The sequence below is a fragment of the Parasteatoda tepidariorum genome, chromosome 5 (genome assembly GCF_982258835.1).
Source record: "Parasteatoda tepidariorum strain Cologne lab strain chromosome 5, Ptep-v5.0, whole genome shotgun sequence".
In the NCBI taxonomy this organism is placed as follows: domain Eukaryota; kingdom Metazoa; phylum Arthropoda; class Arachnida; order Araneae; family Theridiidae; genus Parasteatoda; species Parasteatoda tepidariorum.
Genome location: NC_141759.1, coordinates 65123152 through 65141152, shown reverse-complemented (window position 1 = coordinate 65141152; position 18001 = coordinate 65123152). Strand labels below are relative to the sequence as shown.

Below are 18001 nucleotides of genomic sequence, written 5' to 3'. Positions count from 1 at the left end.
TTTGTTAACATAATTTAACATGCGTGTATCAGAAATTTTCTCGAAGAAATTCTCCGATTTAACTTTTTGAAATCACTAAGTTTGGACGCAAATATTTACACACATTTGTAAATTTTAAATTTTATATGTAAATATCTATTTTCTGGTGGTTGCAGCAGTCAAACCTCAATTTTGTCATTGAACATTTTGTGTGCTACTATGTGAGTTTTAATACCAACCTTTTCAAAGTTTTATATCAGAACAATTTGCTATCTGTTGCACATTAATTGTTTAGAATATGGTTGCCCATTAAAGTTATTGTAGCCGGAATTTTTTAATATGCAATGAAATATTTTTAAAAATATACTTCTTATTTTAATTTGTAATCCAATACTTTTGTTTTGTACAGCTTGGTAAAAATGTGACAGTAATATTTAATGTTCCTTCAAACATAAAAGAGTCCTACATAAAATTTTGATAAAGTTGCGGCCCGTCATTTGATTTGTGTTTTTAATTGTGGCCCCCGGCTTCATGTGAGTTTTAAGCCCCTGTTCTAGATAAATCGTCATTTCATGCGCTCGATATTAATTCGAATGAAATTTTACTTTAATACCTTGGAAGACCTCAGAAAGTTCCGAAAAATCTTGAAACCTCAAGTACGCTAGTATATTTATTCTAGGACTTAGTGCCTCTCAGAGTTTATTTGCAGTCAAAATGACCGCTCCGGTCGTTCTAGTGCAGTGTTTCCCAAACTTATGACTTTTGTGTACCCCTTCTAAATTTTTCGTATTGCTGTGTACCACTAATTAAAGAATGAAAGTATTTTTTACTATAAAAAATTGTACAAAAGTCAATAATCACAACTGGCTGTTGACACCACTCATTATTAACTGTTAACTCTGCAAAAAATAGCCTATAGAAAAATACGCAATCGTAAATTTTCATGGCTAGCTTTGTTTTTAGATTAAATTTTTTGAAATTTTCGTTTGTTGCAAGATATTTCGCATAAGAACGCGTACCCCCTTTAAACTGTTCCCGTACCCCTGGGGGTACGCGTACCACACTTTGGGAAACACTGTTCTAGTGCCACATCGAGAGAAAAAAAATTCAGTAATTATATTTCATTAGTTTTTTTTAAAAATAAAATGAGAAAAATTTTTACTGATAAAATATTTTGTAACTGCTATTTGAAACTTAATTAGGTTATGCATAATAATATTCTATTTTAAATGTAAAGAAAATGTCGATGGATTACGTTTATAAATGTTTATTACTATAATATTTCCTGTAATTGATAATCAGCGGATGCAAACACTGAGGTTACTCATTACTTATACTGCATTTTATAGTATTTAATTGAGTGTTTGGTTGTCTTTCATAAACTCAAGGGTTTGAAGCTTTTAACGAAAGAGTTTTAAGACTTATCTTTGAAAACAAAAGCGAATTAAATGTTTAATTTGAAATAGCTAAAAAACTCATCAATATAGTCCCAAAAGCAAGCAAAAAAAAAGCATAACAAATTGTTAAAAGGCATTTAAAAATTCATCAAGATTCCAACTCCAACAATTATCTCAATATCCTCTACATTTATGTTTCCCTTTTCGAAAAATTTGAAAAAATAATAATTTAAATTGTACTGAAACTAATTGAATTCATTAAGGTTGTTTTTGAAGTCTCCCTGGCTAGATTAAATTATGCTTTTTTCCTAATAATATTATATTTTCATAACTGCTGCGAGTTTCCTACAATTAATCATAATTGTTAAGGCAAATTCAGGTTATCTAAAGGCTGCTCTGTCTATGTCTTATTCTGAAAATTGAAGAAAACGTTAATATGGAGAAAAGCCATAGTACAGTAAAAGTGAAAATCAAGTGTGATGTTTTTTTTTAAAAAAATATTTAAATTATCTGTGCATTATCTGCTTTATCTGGACTCACGAAAATTTGCGAAAACTTAAAATAAGGCAGAGATTTTGATAATTTTCATCTAGGTAGAAAAAATGTTGCCAAATCGGCGATTTTTAAAGGAAGTTAAATAATATTTAAAATATTTAAGTTATTTATCCATTCTATAGCCCAGGTATAGATAGCCCTCTCGGCAAGATGATATATATATACATATATATAGTTCAAAATCACCGCTTTGCTTCGAGTATAAGGCATTTAAACTGTGTTTTTTTTATTTTCCTTGCCGACAGATTTTCAAAAAAACCATGTTAATAATATTCCAAAGAAAAAAATTTGTCAGACAAAAAAGAATTTGAAAAAAATTGGAAAATTTAGTTACTTATTGCACAAACAAGTGTCTGCATCTAATTTATTCTTATTTAGCATCTAATTTATGATTAGTTGTAAGCAACACTTTTGTTCTAAAAATAACTGCAATCAGGTAACTAAGATAACAGTCGGGATAGCCTGGTTGTTGGGATGTTGGGCCCATGTCCAAAATTAGGTTAACCGAAGACTCCCCTTGTAGTAAATGATGGCTGGTGAACGTTAAATTTGTCGATTCACAAAGTCCTTCATGTTCCCATAACAAATCATACCTTACTAAATTGTGGGTACTAAATTGAAGGTTAAGGTAAAAATTACGATCTGTGGATGTATGGACGATTCTGCTCTATAAACGTTCTGTTACGTGTGTGTGTGTGGCTGAAGTCGTATTCTTGGATATAGATGGCGCCACTGAAAAATAAGTAAAGCAATCTCTTATATTTGATTTGTTTCAAACAGGCTTGCTGGTATTGGCAAGTGGCATTAGAAACAACAACAAAAACAAATAACATATAACTAAAATAGCAGATAAACAGACAGATAACAGATTCAAAAAAAGTAAAAGATGAACATACAGATAACAGGGATAAAAAAAGACAACACGTAAAAGAAAGATATAACAAAAATATCAAGTAACAGAGATAATAAAAATAACATTTGGAAAGACACATAGACAGGATAAGTTTTCTTATTATTTCTTTAATCAAATACTTAGTAAAGCTTATCGAAAATTTTAAAAATATGTAAGTAATTATAATTATTTAAGTCTATGGCACAAATGGTACTGAATAATTAATTTTTAATCAAGATAAATTGAAAATTTTAAACCAACTCTTATTTTAAAATCCTTATTTTGCATTTATACTTAATGCTTTAAATGCGTCCGTGATTATAATTACTTTAACCGTTAATTTTCTCTGGAAAAATTTCGGAGTCGCAAATTTCTTTTGGAATTAGTTACATTTAACAGTGCGTGAAGAATAATTTCTTGGATGAAACTTCCTTTATTTTTCATTAAAAATAAAAGGAAAACAACGTAATTATTAATCCTTGACGTCCAATTTTGTGAAAGTCTTTTATTTGACATAAAAGAGATTTTCCATTCATTTACTTTGAAAATGGGTCATTTAATTTAAGAAAATTCAGATGCAAATGAATTTCGCGTGAATATTTAATGAAAATAACATTTTTGGTTTATGATATTATCCAAAATAAACATAATTTAAATTAGTAATTTATGAGACTGAATATTTTATTTTTTAATTAAAATGCAGGTTATGATTGATATCTATTGTTAAATTTTAGCAATCAAATATTTCAGGGAATCTTTATATCTTTCGAAACGGATACCATGTAGAAGTTCAACTGATATGAATTATGTTTGAGTTTGAAACATTTAGTCTTATTTTTTTTATATGAAGCTGATTTAATCAACATAGGAAGTTTTATGATTCGTAAAATTGTTATAAACTGCTGAAAATTGTTGCTTTGAAACTGTTCATATTTTGAGATTCGTTTCATCTTCTTTTTATGTAATTTTTTCTTCCGGAATGGCAACACGTCTTTAATGTTTTAAGTTTAATAATTGTAATGTCAGGTCTACTTGAATATTTGAAATATTGATGATTCAAGGCAAAATTTTGTTGGATTCTCCTTAATACTATTCTTCAACACTTCTAAACACTATTTTAGAAAACTGATGGCAATATTGCCCTTCTTTTACCAACATTATCCTTGTGGCTGTTGCATTTTTTTCTAGCATTTGTCTCTGATAAATTATAATGACCGAGTTAGTAAGGCAGAAGGTCTTTTTTTTTACTTCTTGAATGGCTATTTTTTATTTATTTGTTATTTATCAAAAAAAAAACAATAACATATCATTGGGTCTTAATTAAGGAATAAATGCATTTATTGCAATGTAACACTAAACATATAAAATTACTATAAAGAATTTAAAATAAAAGCAATTAAATTAAAATTTTAAAAATATATAATTATAAATATAGATAATGATATAATAAGAAATATAATAAAAAATATATATAACGAAAACACAATCCCATATTACCTAACCAAGTCTCATATTACCAACAATTTACTAATTGTAAATTACGAATATTTTGCTTTAAATCTCCAAGAATTCAGGTTATTGTTGGATTAGTATCATAATTTGAAATCATGATGCTGAAACGGGAGAAATTTGCTAAATTTTTTTTTCTATCATGACTTTTTACAAAATATTGCGAAATTGTTTTTAAAAATGTGTTTTGGTTTAATTAATTAAAAAAATAAGAGAAAATGGTTATAGAGTATCAATATCCTTAAAATAAAAACCATTAGCGAATCTGCCGAAATGCTATCGTAAACGATTATTTCGAATTGAATATAAAGAACTACTACTTCCATAACAAACAAAGAATATTTCTCAAGGTCATTAAATGGACTTACTTTAGGGCAGATAGTCATGGTACACGTGACTTTGGTCCTGAGCTTACGGTTTATAGAACTAATGAATATTTTAGATTAGGCATTCAGTATTTTTTCTTTCTTTCTGCTCTGTTTTAGTACTTTTCTGCTATTTCCTTAACAGAACAAATAATAAATAGTACTTTATTTTAGTTGATGGAATGTTTTTTTCATTAAAGTTTTATCTGCAAAGGTTCATTCCTGGAGATCAAAATTTACTAATATCATCTGATTGTGTATGCCAAGATCTCAAACTCTCTCTCTCTCTTTCTCTGTTAGACCTGTTTTTTAAAAATGGTAAAAAAGGAGTTAAAACAGTCACTATTTTTATGCTTGCTAAATCTATGAGTAATTTTTGATTTTTACAAAATCAAAAGTCAATTTTGAAAAATCAAATTTTATGCAAGCAAAATTCTGTTGTGATAAAAAAGTAAAGCATCGTATTGATGATTTACTTTTTTATCACAACAGAATTTTCAACATCTTCTATTCAAGTTCCTTCTGAAAATCTTCAATGACTCCTGTTAGTAAAAGAGACTTTATTTTAATCCTTTTGCATGCAAGTAAGACGTTACAATCTGTGGCAAAGTAAAATTGAATTATTTTTGAATGAGACTGGCTCAGTTAAAGAGCAGATCCATGCACATCTTTCGACAAACAGTACTTTTGAATGTATTGCGTCATAAATGTTAATTTACAAACACGTGACTGCCAACAAGCGAGTTAAATAAATCACGTCCCGTTAAATTTCGTCTGACTTATTTCTTATAGAACATTTCCAACACAGAATTACACTGTTGCTTATAACTTATTTAATGTCGTTAGAATTGAATAAAATGGATAAAGATTACATTATTTTTGTATTTGTATGTTGCCTGTAGCAAAATGTAACTTTAACATGTGTTTTTTTTATTATTATTTTGGTTTGTCCATGTTTAACTTATGTTCTTTTTTACGATCACTATTCTGCCACCTTATTTGTCTACTAGAACTTTTTCGGGGTGTTCCTATCTTTCCTGTAAGCCTATCAGGCCTCAACTTAGCCTAATTATATAACACTATGCAATGCGTACGTCACAACATGTACACGCATTTTATGTCACGCATTTTACCATGTACAAGATATGGACTGAAATATCGGAATCAGATTATTACTGAAGTTTGCGATCCAGTTGTTTTCTTTAAAACTTGGTTTCCGCAAATTATTATAATAATAGTATGAGAAACGGTTTGTTGATTCAAGATGTTGGTGATGTAATTTGAATTGTCCGTATTTTATTCCACACTAATGTTATCAATTATATATTAAGCATCATAGACTGCTTGAATGAAGAATCAATCATGATAAATAATAAAAATCTTTCATTTTCCCAAATATGGAGTTCGATCAAAGTAAGAATTCTTCTTCATTTCCAATGCACGTATATTTAAAAATTAAAAATACATTTTAAAAATGATCCGGAGGATGTGGCTGCAGGACCAAGCCCCACAGGACGCCTCTGACCATCAGGAAATCAAAACTGCAAGTGACATATATACGTCAGAATATTTTTTTTCTCCAGGGAATGCATGTATTGGCTATTAATCACTTTAATTTATTGCCAAGGTCCTTTTTCTTAGCCTTACGTAGCCTATGTTTAAGGTTTTGTGTAAGGTAAGTCTATAAAATTTGATTTTATTCAGCACTCAACCCAAGGTCGTGGTATAAAAAGATTACCACTTATATTAATGTTTTTTATTTATTGAGAAAATGATAAAATAAGTTAGTTCTTAAATGTCAGAAATTATATTATGCATATTTATGCATGACAAATAGTATTAATTATAAAATCGAATTGTTTCAAAATAAAATGATAAATTCACATCACAGTTATAGCATTTTTTAATAATGTATTTATGACAATGAGTAATAAAAGTAGTGCTCATTGAATAAAAACAAAACACAAAGTCTAAAGTTAAATATTTGAAAAACTTCGATATAATAGTTATGTATAATAATTTTCCTCAGACGCAAATTTTATAAACGATAAACTTACTCTGATGTTACACTTGATTTATAATAATAATGATAAAAAAAACAAAAGTTTTGAGGCATTAGAAAAGAAACTTACACATGATCTCAGTTCATTAAAATCATGATTTTATAAAGTGTTTTTTTTTTTTCAAATATTTTCCTTAATTTTTCTCCCCATGCACTTGCTTAAACTTTCCTTTTCTGTTCATTAAATGTATACCATATTCTTTATGAGTCAGGAAAATATAAGTACTGTTCTTGATAGAGCCTTTAGTTGTATTTCTTGCAAAATATAAAATTTTTACTAATGAGACATAAGAAAAAAGATATCTTGGAATTGTTCAACTTTGTTTTAATGAACATTTTTTAATATTATGCATGCAATATAAATAACAAATATAACAAATGCATGTAATATAACAAAAAGTTAAATATAACTAAAATATAAATAAAAGATAGTCATGACTTTAAAAAATTGACAAAATTATAACTACTGAAACATTATTTCCTAGTAGCTAGAATACATTATTTTAAACAAACATATTACAGCAATTACATATAATCATCATTTGCCTTTGATTGTGTTACTTTTGTATGTAACGGGTGCAAAAAATGTAAGAACTTTGAATAACTTTTTATCTAATGATAGAACCCTAACATCAGCTCAGCTTATCCAAATAAAAAGTAGAGATTAAAATTCAAAATGTTCAATTTCTCAAATGTTCTAAAAATAATATTTTACAGTTTTTAGTGACTGCTGATCGATTTTAAAATAGGAGCACTAAATCATCAACTAGGTTCATAAAATACAGTGTCTTAATATGATTATTTATAGTCTAAAGCATATTTATTTAAAATTCAATGATGGTCAAATGATATTCTTGTAAGAAATGTTGAAAATTAGAAGAGAAATCCAGTTATAAAATGGCTAATTTAGATGTTCAGAAACTGCGCTCAGAGGTGTTAACTTTAAGAATTACTACAGTGGAATTATTTTTAGCTGTAAGGCTACCGTTGGCTCACAAATAAGAACGCAAACATACAGATTTTTTGATTTGGTATCTTCTTATCTTTAGAGATGGAATAAGTAAGTATGGAGATATACGAACTACAGAAATTTTTAGAAATTATATACAGAAATGTTTAGTTAAAATTAAATTTAAATAAGTGATCAATGTTTTCGTTTTATAAAAAATCCTTTTCCAGTAATCAGCTGTAAAAAATAAAAGTCTAACTAAGAGTCTGCTGAAAAAAATAAGTCTAAAAGAGGAATCTTAAAATCCTGCTGCCTTCCTTATAAACTCTTATTTATGCAGGTCTAAATTAATTAATTATTTTATAATATTTTCCATTGTAGTTACAGTAATTATTGGTTATATTTTATTATTTTATTGATTTGTTATTTGAGAATTAGTAACTCTAAATATATTAGCGCTGTAGATCAATACCTGTAATTACAATATCCTGTAACTGCAATAACAGTAATCAATTACATAGTAGTAATAATTTCCAATCATTTGCGGATGTAATCGAGTGCTGTAATCAGCGCTCAACTCTGGTCTAAAAAGTGGAATTAAATGCTATATCGATTTTCCTAAGACGCGTTTTAAGCTGTGTTCATTTTTGTAATTATCTATGTTCATTTTCGCAAACGCGCATTTCAAGCAATGTCTACTTTCGTAAACACTCGTTTCGAGTTGTGACCATTTTGAAAACGCGCTCCTCAAGCTATTTCCATTTTCGAAAACGCACATTTCTAGCTATATTCAAATTTAAAAGCTCATCGACGATTAGTAGTCGTAAACCAAAAATTGGGTTGACCGTTTAACGAAGGTTTAACGAAGGTTCCTGTAACTGCAATTACAGTAAACGATTACATAGTAGTAATAATTTCTAATCATTTACAGATGTAATCGAGTACTGTAATCAACGCTCAACTCTGGTCTAAAAAGTGGAATTAAATGCTATATCGATTTTCCTAAGACGCGTTTTAAGCTGTGTTCATTTTTGTAATTATCTATGTTCATTTTCGCAAACGCGCATTTCAAGCAATGTCTACTTTCGTAAACACTCGTTTCGAGTTGTGACCATTTTGAAAACGCGCTCCTCAAGCTATTTCCATTTTCGAAAGCGCACATTTCTAGCTATATCCAAATTTAAAAGCTCATCGACGATTAGGTGTCGTAAACCAAAAATTGGGTTGACCGTTTAACGAAGGTTCCTGTAACTGCAATTACAGTAAACAATTACATAGTAGTAATAATTTCTAATCATTTACAGATGTAATCGAGTACTGTAATCAACGCTCAACCCTGGTCTAAAAAGTGGAATTTAATGCTATAACCATTTTCCTAACACGCGTTTTAAGCTGTATTCATTTTTGTAATTATCTATGTTCATTTTCGCAAACGCGCATTTCAAGCAATGTCTACTTTCGTAAACACTCGTTTCGAGTTGTGACCATTTTGAAAACGCGCTCCTCAAGCTATTTCCATTTTCGAAAGCGCACATTTCTAGCTATATCCAAATTTAAAAGCTCATCGACGATTAGGTGTCGTAAACCAAAAATTGGGTTGACCGTTTAACGAAGGTTCCTGTAACTGCAATTACAGTAAACAATTACATAGTAGTAATAATTTCTAATCATTTACAGATGTAATCGAGTACTGTAATCAACGCTCAACCCTGGTCTAAAAAGTGGAATTTAATGCTATAACCATTTTCCTAACACGCGTTTTAAGCTGTATTCATTTTTGTAATTATCTATGTTCATTTTCGCAAACGCGCATTTAAAGCAATGTCTACTTTCGTAAACACTCGTTTCGAGTTGTGACCATTTTGAAAACGCGCTCCTCAAGCTATTTCCATTTTCGAAAACGCGCATTTCTAGCTATGTCCAAATTTGAAGCTTATCGACGATTGGTAGTCGTAAACCCAAAATTGGGTTGACCGTTTAACGAAGGTTGTAAAATGTTTTAAATTATCCTAATTAATCAATTTATTATTATTTTATTTATGAAAATTGTTTAGAGACTAATATAAATAGATTTTCGAAAATTGTCAAAATGCGAAAGTAGAATTAGTTAAACATTAGAGAAAAATAACTAATGTTGCAAAATGATTGCAAACATGAATGCAACGAAGCAAAAGTAATCTCTAGAGTACTTCTGAAGAAGATGCCTTTATCCCAAGAGAAAAATTTATAATTACACAAAACTCCAGATCGTCCAATAAAAGATAGAACAAAAAGGGAAATCAATTTGTGCGACTTCGTATAATAATAAATTTTAGCTTCAGTTAAATAATGAGGAAATTTTTACATAGTATAAAATCAATATTTCCTGTAAAAATATCATAATCGAAAACTATTTTTAACAAATGTTACTTTTTAATGATCAAATTTTGGGTAAATGGAATTAATTTGTTTAATCTTTGTCATTCGTTACTTTAATATCTCCATTTTTTTAAGAGTTATTAACTATATAAATAAAATAGCATCAATATGCGTTTTAAAAAAATTTACTTTTGAGAAAAATTTTATTACGTTTCGTAATGTATTTGAAATGAGTTTTAAGTATTTCTGATAATTATCTAATAAAAATAAATCAATCGGACCATTTTATTAATGATTTTTCTTATTAATAGAGAAAATTTAAAAATTAATCGCGTTTAGAAATGTATAAGAACTTGTTTTTTTTTTTTTTTTAATTTAGCATTTGGAAAAGAGACGTACTGATGATCACTAATTAGTATCACACTTACGAATAAAAAATTTTTATTTTTTATTTTTATAAACGCTGATTTATAAACACGACTGTCTCAATGAGAATTAATTTTTAATGGCAAACAGAAAAATCAGGCTACAAAAAAGTAACATTTGTTCCCTCCAAATACTGTTCCATACTTCTGTTTAAAAGCTCGTATTATGAGTTTTATTTGACGTTGCTTTTTTGAACATTTGTCTTCTTTGTTATGATTACAGTACACAGTTAGAAATTTCTCGGAAAAAATGGTGAAATTACAAATTTGTTTTATTATTATTATACCATATTCATACAAAACAGTCAGATAACCATAAATTAGATGTTATTCAGACTGTTTACTGTGAGAAAAATGGTTTATTGACAGGACAGCTTTCACATAATACCGATAAACAGTCAGAATTTTCAAGCACAAATTAAGATCACTTAAAGAAGTCACTTATTTCCTTGTGGTATGGTACAAATTATAGACGAGAGGGCTACTCTGTCTATCTCATGACTGACCGAACAGAGATTCGACTCCCAGAGTTGACATCGCAATATTTCCATCATTCCCTTCGACCCATGAAGAGTTACAGTGTCCAAACTATTAGAATATGATACTTTCCTTCATGCATACACGATACTTTCATTCACGATGGCAGCATCATAAAGCTGTTAAAATATTGTATCTGCAATGTCCAGTTAAATTCCTTTTTTTTATTTTGAAAATATGCTAGTAGTAAATGGTTAAAAAAAGCATAGTTTTGTATTTATGTTTTTTTTTCAACTAGTTGCGAACAGTTTTAAAACCGTGAAGATAAAAATAGTTCTTTACCGTTTAATTGGATGAACAGACTACTACCGGTTATTTTACTATAATTTTAAAATGAAAATTCTAACAGTGTATAATGCTTAAAAAGATCTAAATATTGACTAAATTTTATTCATTGTGAGGCAATGTTGGTATTTAATTGAGAATATTGGTTCAGAGAATGGTGTATATTTATAAACCAATAACTATTCTATACCTCTTTTATTCTCATCCACTACAAATAAAAGTATTAAACATTTTTTCATAATGCTATCTCTTATCTCTTTTAAAAACTGTATGGATTTTATATGGCCTCACTTTTTAAAACATATGGCTTCTTTTACATGCATACAGTATTAATCTTAAATAAGTTCTAAATAATACGTAAGTCTTAGCCTTAGTCAGCCAATTTTAGGGTTCAATTGAGAATATTAATTCAAAATGCTTTATAATCAATCACCATTTATATTAGTTATTATTTATTGTATATCATTTTATTTCTAATGAAAAATATGTTTTCTTGTTCATTACTTATTAATTTTTAATATACCTGGAATTATTATTGCTTGGAATCTATTAATACTAAAACTAAAAAAAAAATCTATTGTTGATGGTACAAAAATATCATAAACATGAACCTCAAATAAAGCATGAAATAAAGAAAAAATTTAATACTTTACTCTTTTAATTTGATGTAGAAAAATAATAGTCTTCTGTTGCATGCATTTTTTTTCTGAAAAATGAATCAAAAATTTTATTTCTATTCCTACTTCAAAACTTTATATTTTCCACTATTTGACAATAAAGTTTTATGTTTAGATTTAAAATCTCTACTGAGAAAGAACTAAAACGCAAACTGAAGCATCATATTTCAATCTGAAAAAATATCAAGCCCTATCATTTGAGTGAAAATATCTACTATTATATTTATTATGTAAATATATTAGCATTTAATTTTTTTAAGTGTGAATCCAGAAAATGACTGGAAGATACAGTATTTTTATTTAGTGTTTGCTTAATGAAAATAAAAGCATAACTAATTTAGAGAAAGTAAAAGCGTTTAATGTATTTTTTTCAATCAATATGCAACAAAATATCATGTATTTGCCTCGAAGTGCTTAAATGTTTGCTCCGATAAGTGAGTTTTATTAATGTGTGAAATAAATGCCATTCTTTTTATTTGATATAACAATATGATTTTCATGTATTTCTTCAAATTTTATTTTAAGTTTCTATTTAAAATTGTAGCTCTTTATTTAATATGCATAGTCATACATTCTTCATTTATTTAAAGAATTAAGTTACATTTTGTATTTTGCCTTAGTTTTTTGCTTCATATTTGATTTTTGTTCACGATGGAGTTCAAAATTATTTTTGCGCATTCAATACTTAAAAATTATGCAATTCTTTTAATTTATTAATTTTAAATTCAAAAAATTTATTTAAAGTTTTATTTCAATTTCTTTAATTTATCAATTCTTTTCGATTTTTTCTATTAATTTCCTTTACTATTTCTATCCAATTCACTTCAGATATTCATAATCCCTTTTATTCTAAATTATTATTAATCTACTTAATCATTAAATAACTGGTCGTCTTTTATTATTAAAACAATTTTATATACTAATCTAAACAAGTTATTCCTCTTCAATTCATTAATCTATTCAATTATCAACTATCTACTTGTATCCATTTTCAACTATCAGTTATTAACCATCAACTATTAATTTGCTAATTTCATGAAGTGAAATGATGCATTTAAGTCACTTTCAGGAAGCAACTATTTTAAATATATTTTTATTTTTGAATTTTAATTATAATTATTAATCATGTGTGGTAAACTATTATTATTTTTATTTATTGTTCAATTATTTTTGAAATCTATTTAGTTCTTGACCATTATTCTTTATTATTATTCAGCTAACTACATTCTATTTTTGATAAATATACTTATTCTGTACTCTTAATTCAGTGCTAATTAATTATATATTCAGTTTAAATTAGCTAATACCATGCTTCGATTGTTCTTATCAGCTAATTCAAATTACTTTTACTAATCCCTTAACTTGACAAATAAATTAGCTTCACTAATTAACTTCATCAATCCAATTAATCTTATTAATTTACTGTTGTTATTATATTTTTCAAAATATCTGTTAACTTAATGTTTTATTATTTTTATTAGTGCAGATAAAATGTCTTTACTAATCTACTAAATCTGTTCAGTGCACTATTCTAGCATCTAGCGTTACAGTAATTTCAATAGTTCACTACTCTAATATCTCGATCAAAAATATTCAACTTTTTGTAATCAACTTATCATATTTTTTCTTTATTAGTTTAATCAAATTACCCTGATTAATTTACTGTTATAACAATTTACTATTACGATTTGCTGTTCACCTATTTGTCAGTAATTTTTTGGAATATTACTCTTTTCAGGAGAATTTTATTCATTTACATAAGAAATGGACAAGTTTTTCAATTCTAAAGTTAATTCTCTAGAAACGTTTGCAATCTAGTGAAAATTACAAGATGGCTAGATTTCTATTCCCATTAAATGGAACAGAATTGAATTTCAATTTTTCTTTCAACTTCAGCATATCCCAAGCTTTGGATGTACTGGATGAACATTTCTCCAATGACAAAATTTTTGGTTTTGGAATTGAAACAGCCATCATAACAAGTTATACCTTGCTAATGTCAGTTGGACTGTGCAGTAATATTTTAGTGTGTAGCGTTATTTTGGCTAACACCAAAATCAGGTGAGTAGTAAAATTACTTACAACGTAAACAATGTTTAAAAAAGTGTAGCGTTAATTATTCTTTCAATAATAAACTTTAATCTTTTGTTCCTTATAAAAATGATACATTGATGTTGTACAAATCCAAATTTAATTTTCCTCTGATGAACACTTATATTTAGGATAAGCTTGTATGCAACACAAGATGCAAGAATACAAAAGAAAACAAAAAATTCACTAGCTCTTAAGAAGAAAAATGCTTAAGTTAAACTTAAATGAAATTTTTCTAGCAGTGGTAACTAATTCATTATTAAAACCAATTAATATGTATTAAAAAAAATTATAATATTTCTCTGATGGATAATTTTATAAGATAAGCCTATATGCAACATATGCTGCAACAATACGAAAGGAAATATAAAATTTACTAGGTCTAAGAGGAGAAATGCTTAAATCACACTGAAACAAAACTTTTCTGGCATTTTAATTAATTTGTAATTAATAACAATTAATATCATTATTATTGAAAATAATTATAATATAGTACTTTAATATAATTATTATTATGATTAATTAAGATTTTAATAATATTATTATGATATTAATAATGTTAATAAATTAATAATAATATAATTAATATTATGATTAATTTATTAACATTATTAAAACCAATTAATATATATTAAAAAAATTATAATGTCTTTCTGACGGATAATTTTATAAGACAAGCCTATATGCAACATATGCTGCAACAATACAAATTGAAATATAAAATTTACTAGATCTTAAGAGGAGAAATGCTTAAATAACACTGAAACAAAACTTTTCTGGCATATTAATTAATTTGTAATTAATAACAATCAATATCATTATTATTGAAAATAATTATAATATAATTGCTTTAATATAATTAATATTATAATTAATTGTAATATTAATTAAATTATTGAAAAAAATTTATAATTAATTTATTAACAATAGTTTTAATATTGAATATTAACAATTTATATCAAACTTTCGAAACAAAATTTTATTAATTAATAATTTTCCTAATCTTTCATTAAAGAATGCTTTTCTAATATCTTAATTTAATATGCCTCTGAAACTTAACGATTTAAAATAATAAATGATTAGCATAGTTCTCAGCTCTGGTGACTGAAATAAGACATGTGATTGACTCGGAAAAAAAAGATTTACTAGTACTTTTTTTTGGGTAATATGGTTTAGAAGACATGCCACCTCAAAGAGTTTCTTACATAATTCATCATTTTGTAACATAATATGATTCTAATTTGATGTATTGAAGCAATAATGTTTTAATCTTGAAGCTAAAAAAATTGTTTCTGTTTCAGATCATCCCGCAATGTTTTGGTCATTAACCTTAACGTATCAGATATAATACTGAGTGTTTTCTGCATGCCTTTTACACTGATGGTGATAATTAGAAGAAGCTGGTTCTTAGGAGCTTTTCTTTGCAAAATGGTTCCCTTCATTCAAGCCTCGACTATTTTTGTTTCTGCTGCTACAGTATTAGCGATTGCTGTAGATCGTTACAACACAATTATCAATTTCAATCCTCAATTCCCGAAAAACGGTAAACGAGAAATGTGCTTGAATGCTGCTTTCATATGGCTGACAGCCCTGCTGCTGTCTGTACCGATTTGCATATTCCAAGACACTGTACCAGTTGGCTTGCCTGGATTACATCTTTATTATAAGTGTGTAGAACTATGGCCAAGTCCGGCTTTTAAAGGTGTTTACACTATCACTATACTTATTTTTCAATTCGTGATACCCTCTGTCGCACTTTTAGTGACACATATTAACATTCGAACCCATTTAAATGAAAGAATAATCAAATCAGACAGTGATTCATCCAGTATTGATCAGTCAAATATGAGCAACGAAAGGCTCAAGAGGGACTTACAGCGGAACACACGAGCCACCATGGTTCTGTTGAACATATCTGTAGTGTTCACAGTAAGTTGGTTACCCTGGAACGGATTAAACCTGCTTGCTGAGTTTCACCCTAACATTATGGAGCCCAAAAATCTGTACTTAGCTTTCGCGATTTGCCACATGACTGCTATGACGTCATCCATCACAAATCCCATTCTTTATGGTTGGCTGAATAGTAATATTCGTCGAGAAATGGTAAGAATCGGATGGGTAGTAGCTAAAGCAAGTTCGGCACTGGTTTCGAACCGGAGCTCTGTGACTGATAATCAAAGAATACAGAATAATACTCTTATTCGTTCTTCAGGGGCTGATTCTACTCTCAAAAGTAATAATAATCCGGAGAGTCAAGTTTAGACTTAGTTTCTTCGATGTCATGTGTATTTTTTATTTGCTTTCAGGATAACAATATTGAAAGTATTAACAGTACAAGTTTAAAACGTGTCATACTTGTGAATTTTCCTAACATTATCATAACCAATTTTAAAATTTTTAGTCTGAATTCCAGAGATATTTTAAAATGCCATTGGAAATCAGCTTTAACATTTAAAGTTTTATAATATTTTGAGGAGTGTTTCTCTTACTGATTTTTCCTTCTTGTCGATGTATGTACTGCAGATATTTTAACATAACGTGACTTCCTATATTTATTCAGATAATTATTTCTTCTTGAAGTACATCAATTAAATAAATAAAAATAACAGTTATGAGGTTTTTCTATTCTTTTTCAGCAGTAACCTTACTTGCATAAAAATGATTTTCCCTTTGTCATTCAATAGTAAGTAATAGGGACATTTATAAGCAATTTTTGTTTAAAGACTCTAAACTTCATGGATTAGTTTGGAATGTTCTCAATTATCTTAAAAAGTGATGTATTTCAGTTTTTTAGAGGATATTAATTAATCCTCTAGGAGTAAACAGTGAATATTTTGTACTTTATTGTCTTACGCCTCTCTACTTTTACGTGATCCTATATCTGATGAGATGATATTTGATCCCAAATGTGATGAATGAAACCCATATTTTTCCTGATGTTGTGCCTCTACTTTTTAATGGCTTGTCTAAACAATTCCTGAGATCAGACTGATAAAAACAAATAATACTTACGTACCACCAAACGCAAGATATAAGAAATGAGATTCATTGAAGAACCACTCGCTAAAAAGGAATGATCGTAGCGAAGAAAAAATGAGAGAATACTCAGAAGAATAAGACCGGAAAAGTGTGTGTAAATGAGATTTAAAGTTTTCCATAGAGAGGTAGTTTTATGTGGAAAATATAAAGATATAAATCCTCAGATTTAACTTCTACTCATTTGTTTCTACTTGTGGAATGGCATCTTTATGCCAGGATTTTTGTGACATATTTCTTAGTCTCCAGTAATGGAATACGTCCCCTGAGTAAAACTTAGGTAATAAAGTACCGGTTTTACAGAAATGTATTCTGGAGAGTAACATATACAGCATGATAGATTTGGCATCTATTTTCTTCCTCTTAAGAATATTCTAATCAAGAAATTATTTCAAACTTTATTCCAAGCCCATTTCAGATTTTTGTTTTATTCGTGATATGGCGCAGTTCAGAGTACAAATAAAACTTTTAGAGAAAAGAGTGCCTCCTTTATTTCAAATTTTACTGCTTTGTTAAATTTTAAGATAATTTAATTGTTTTAGTAAAAGCAAAAAATACAATTGTCTGGTAATAAAATTATGTTTCATCCACTTTGCTTTGATTGATTTTAAATGAAATTTCAATGTCAGTCATGTTGTCATTGTTTCACTGAAAGTATGGAAACTCGAACGAAGGCACAAGAATCACCAACAGTTTTAACTACCTAGAACGAGCATTGCGGTCATTTTGACTGTAATAAGAATATAAGCATAAATATTAGATTTTTGGATCAAATATCAGTATAAAAATAGAAAATTAATTTATAAAAATTATTTTAATAATTTTAGCATTATGTAGCAAGCACACCGGACAAAAAATTAGTCACCCTTAGAGAAATCACGAAA

General features: G+C 27.9%; 1 protein-coding gene across 1 annotated transcript in view; it reads left to right on the top strand.

Annotated features, from left to right (window-relative positions):
• Window positions 1–17707, top strand: part of LOC107452773 (neuropeptide Y receptor type 6-like) — a 58497-nt gene extending 40790 nt beyond the window's left edge. The window contains exons 2-3 of the mRNA XM_016069353.5: window positions 13729–14051; window positions 15383–17707. Of these exons, the coding sequence (XP_015924839.3) occupies window positions 13822–14051; window positions 15383–16343 (1191 nt within the window). The 5' untranslated portion in view covers window positions 13729–13821 and the 3' untranslated portion in view covers window positions 16344–17707. The remainder of the gene's footprint in view (window positions 1–13728; window positions 14052–15382) is intronic.
• The last annotated feature ends 294 nt before the right edge of the window (window positions 17708–18001 follow it).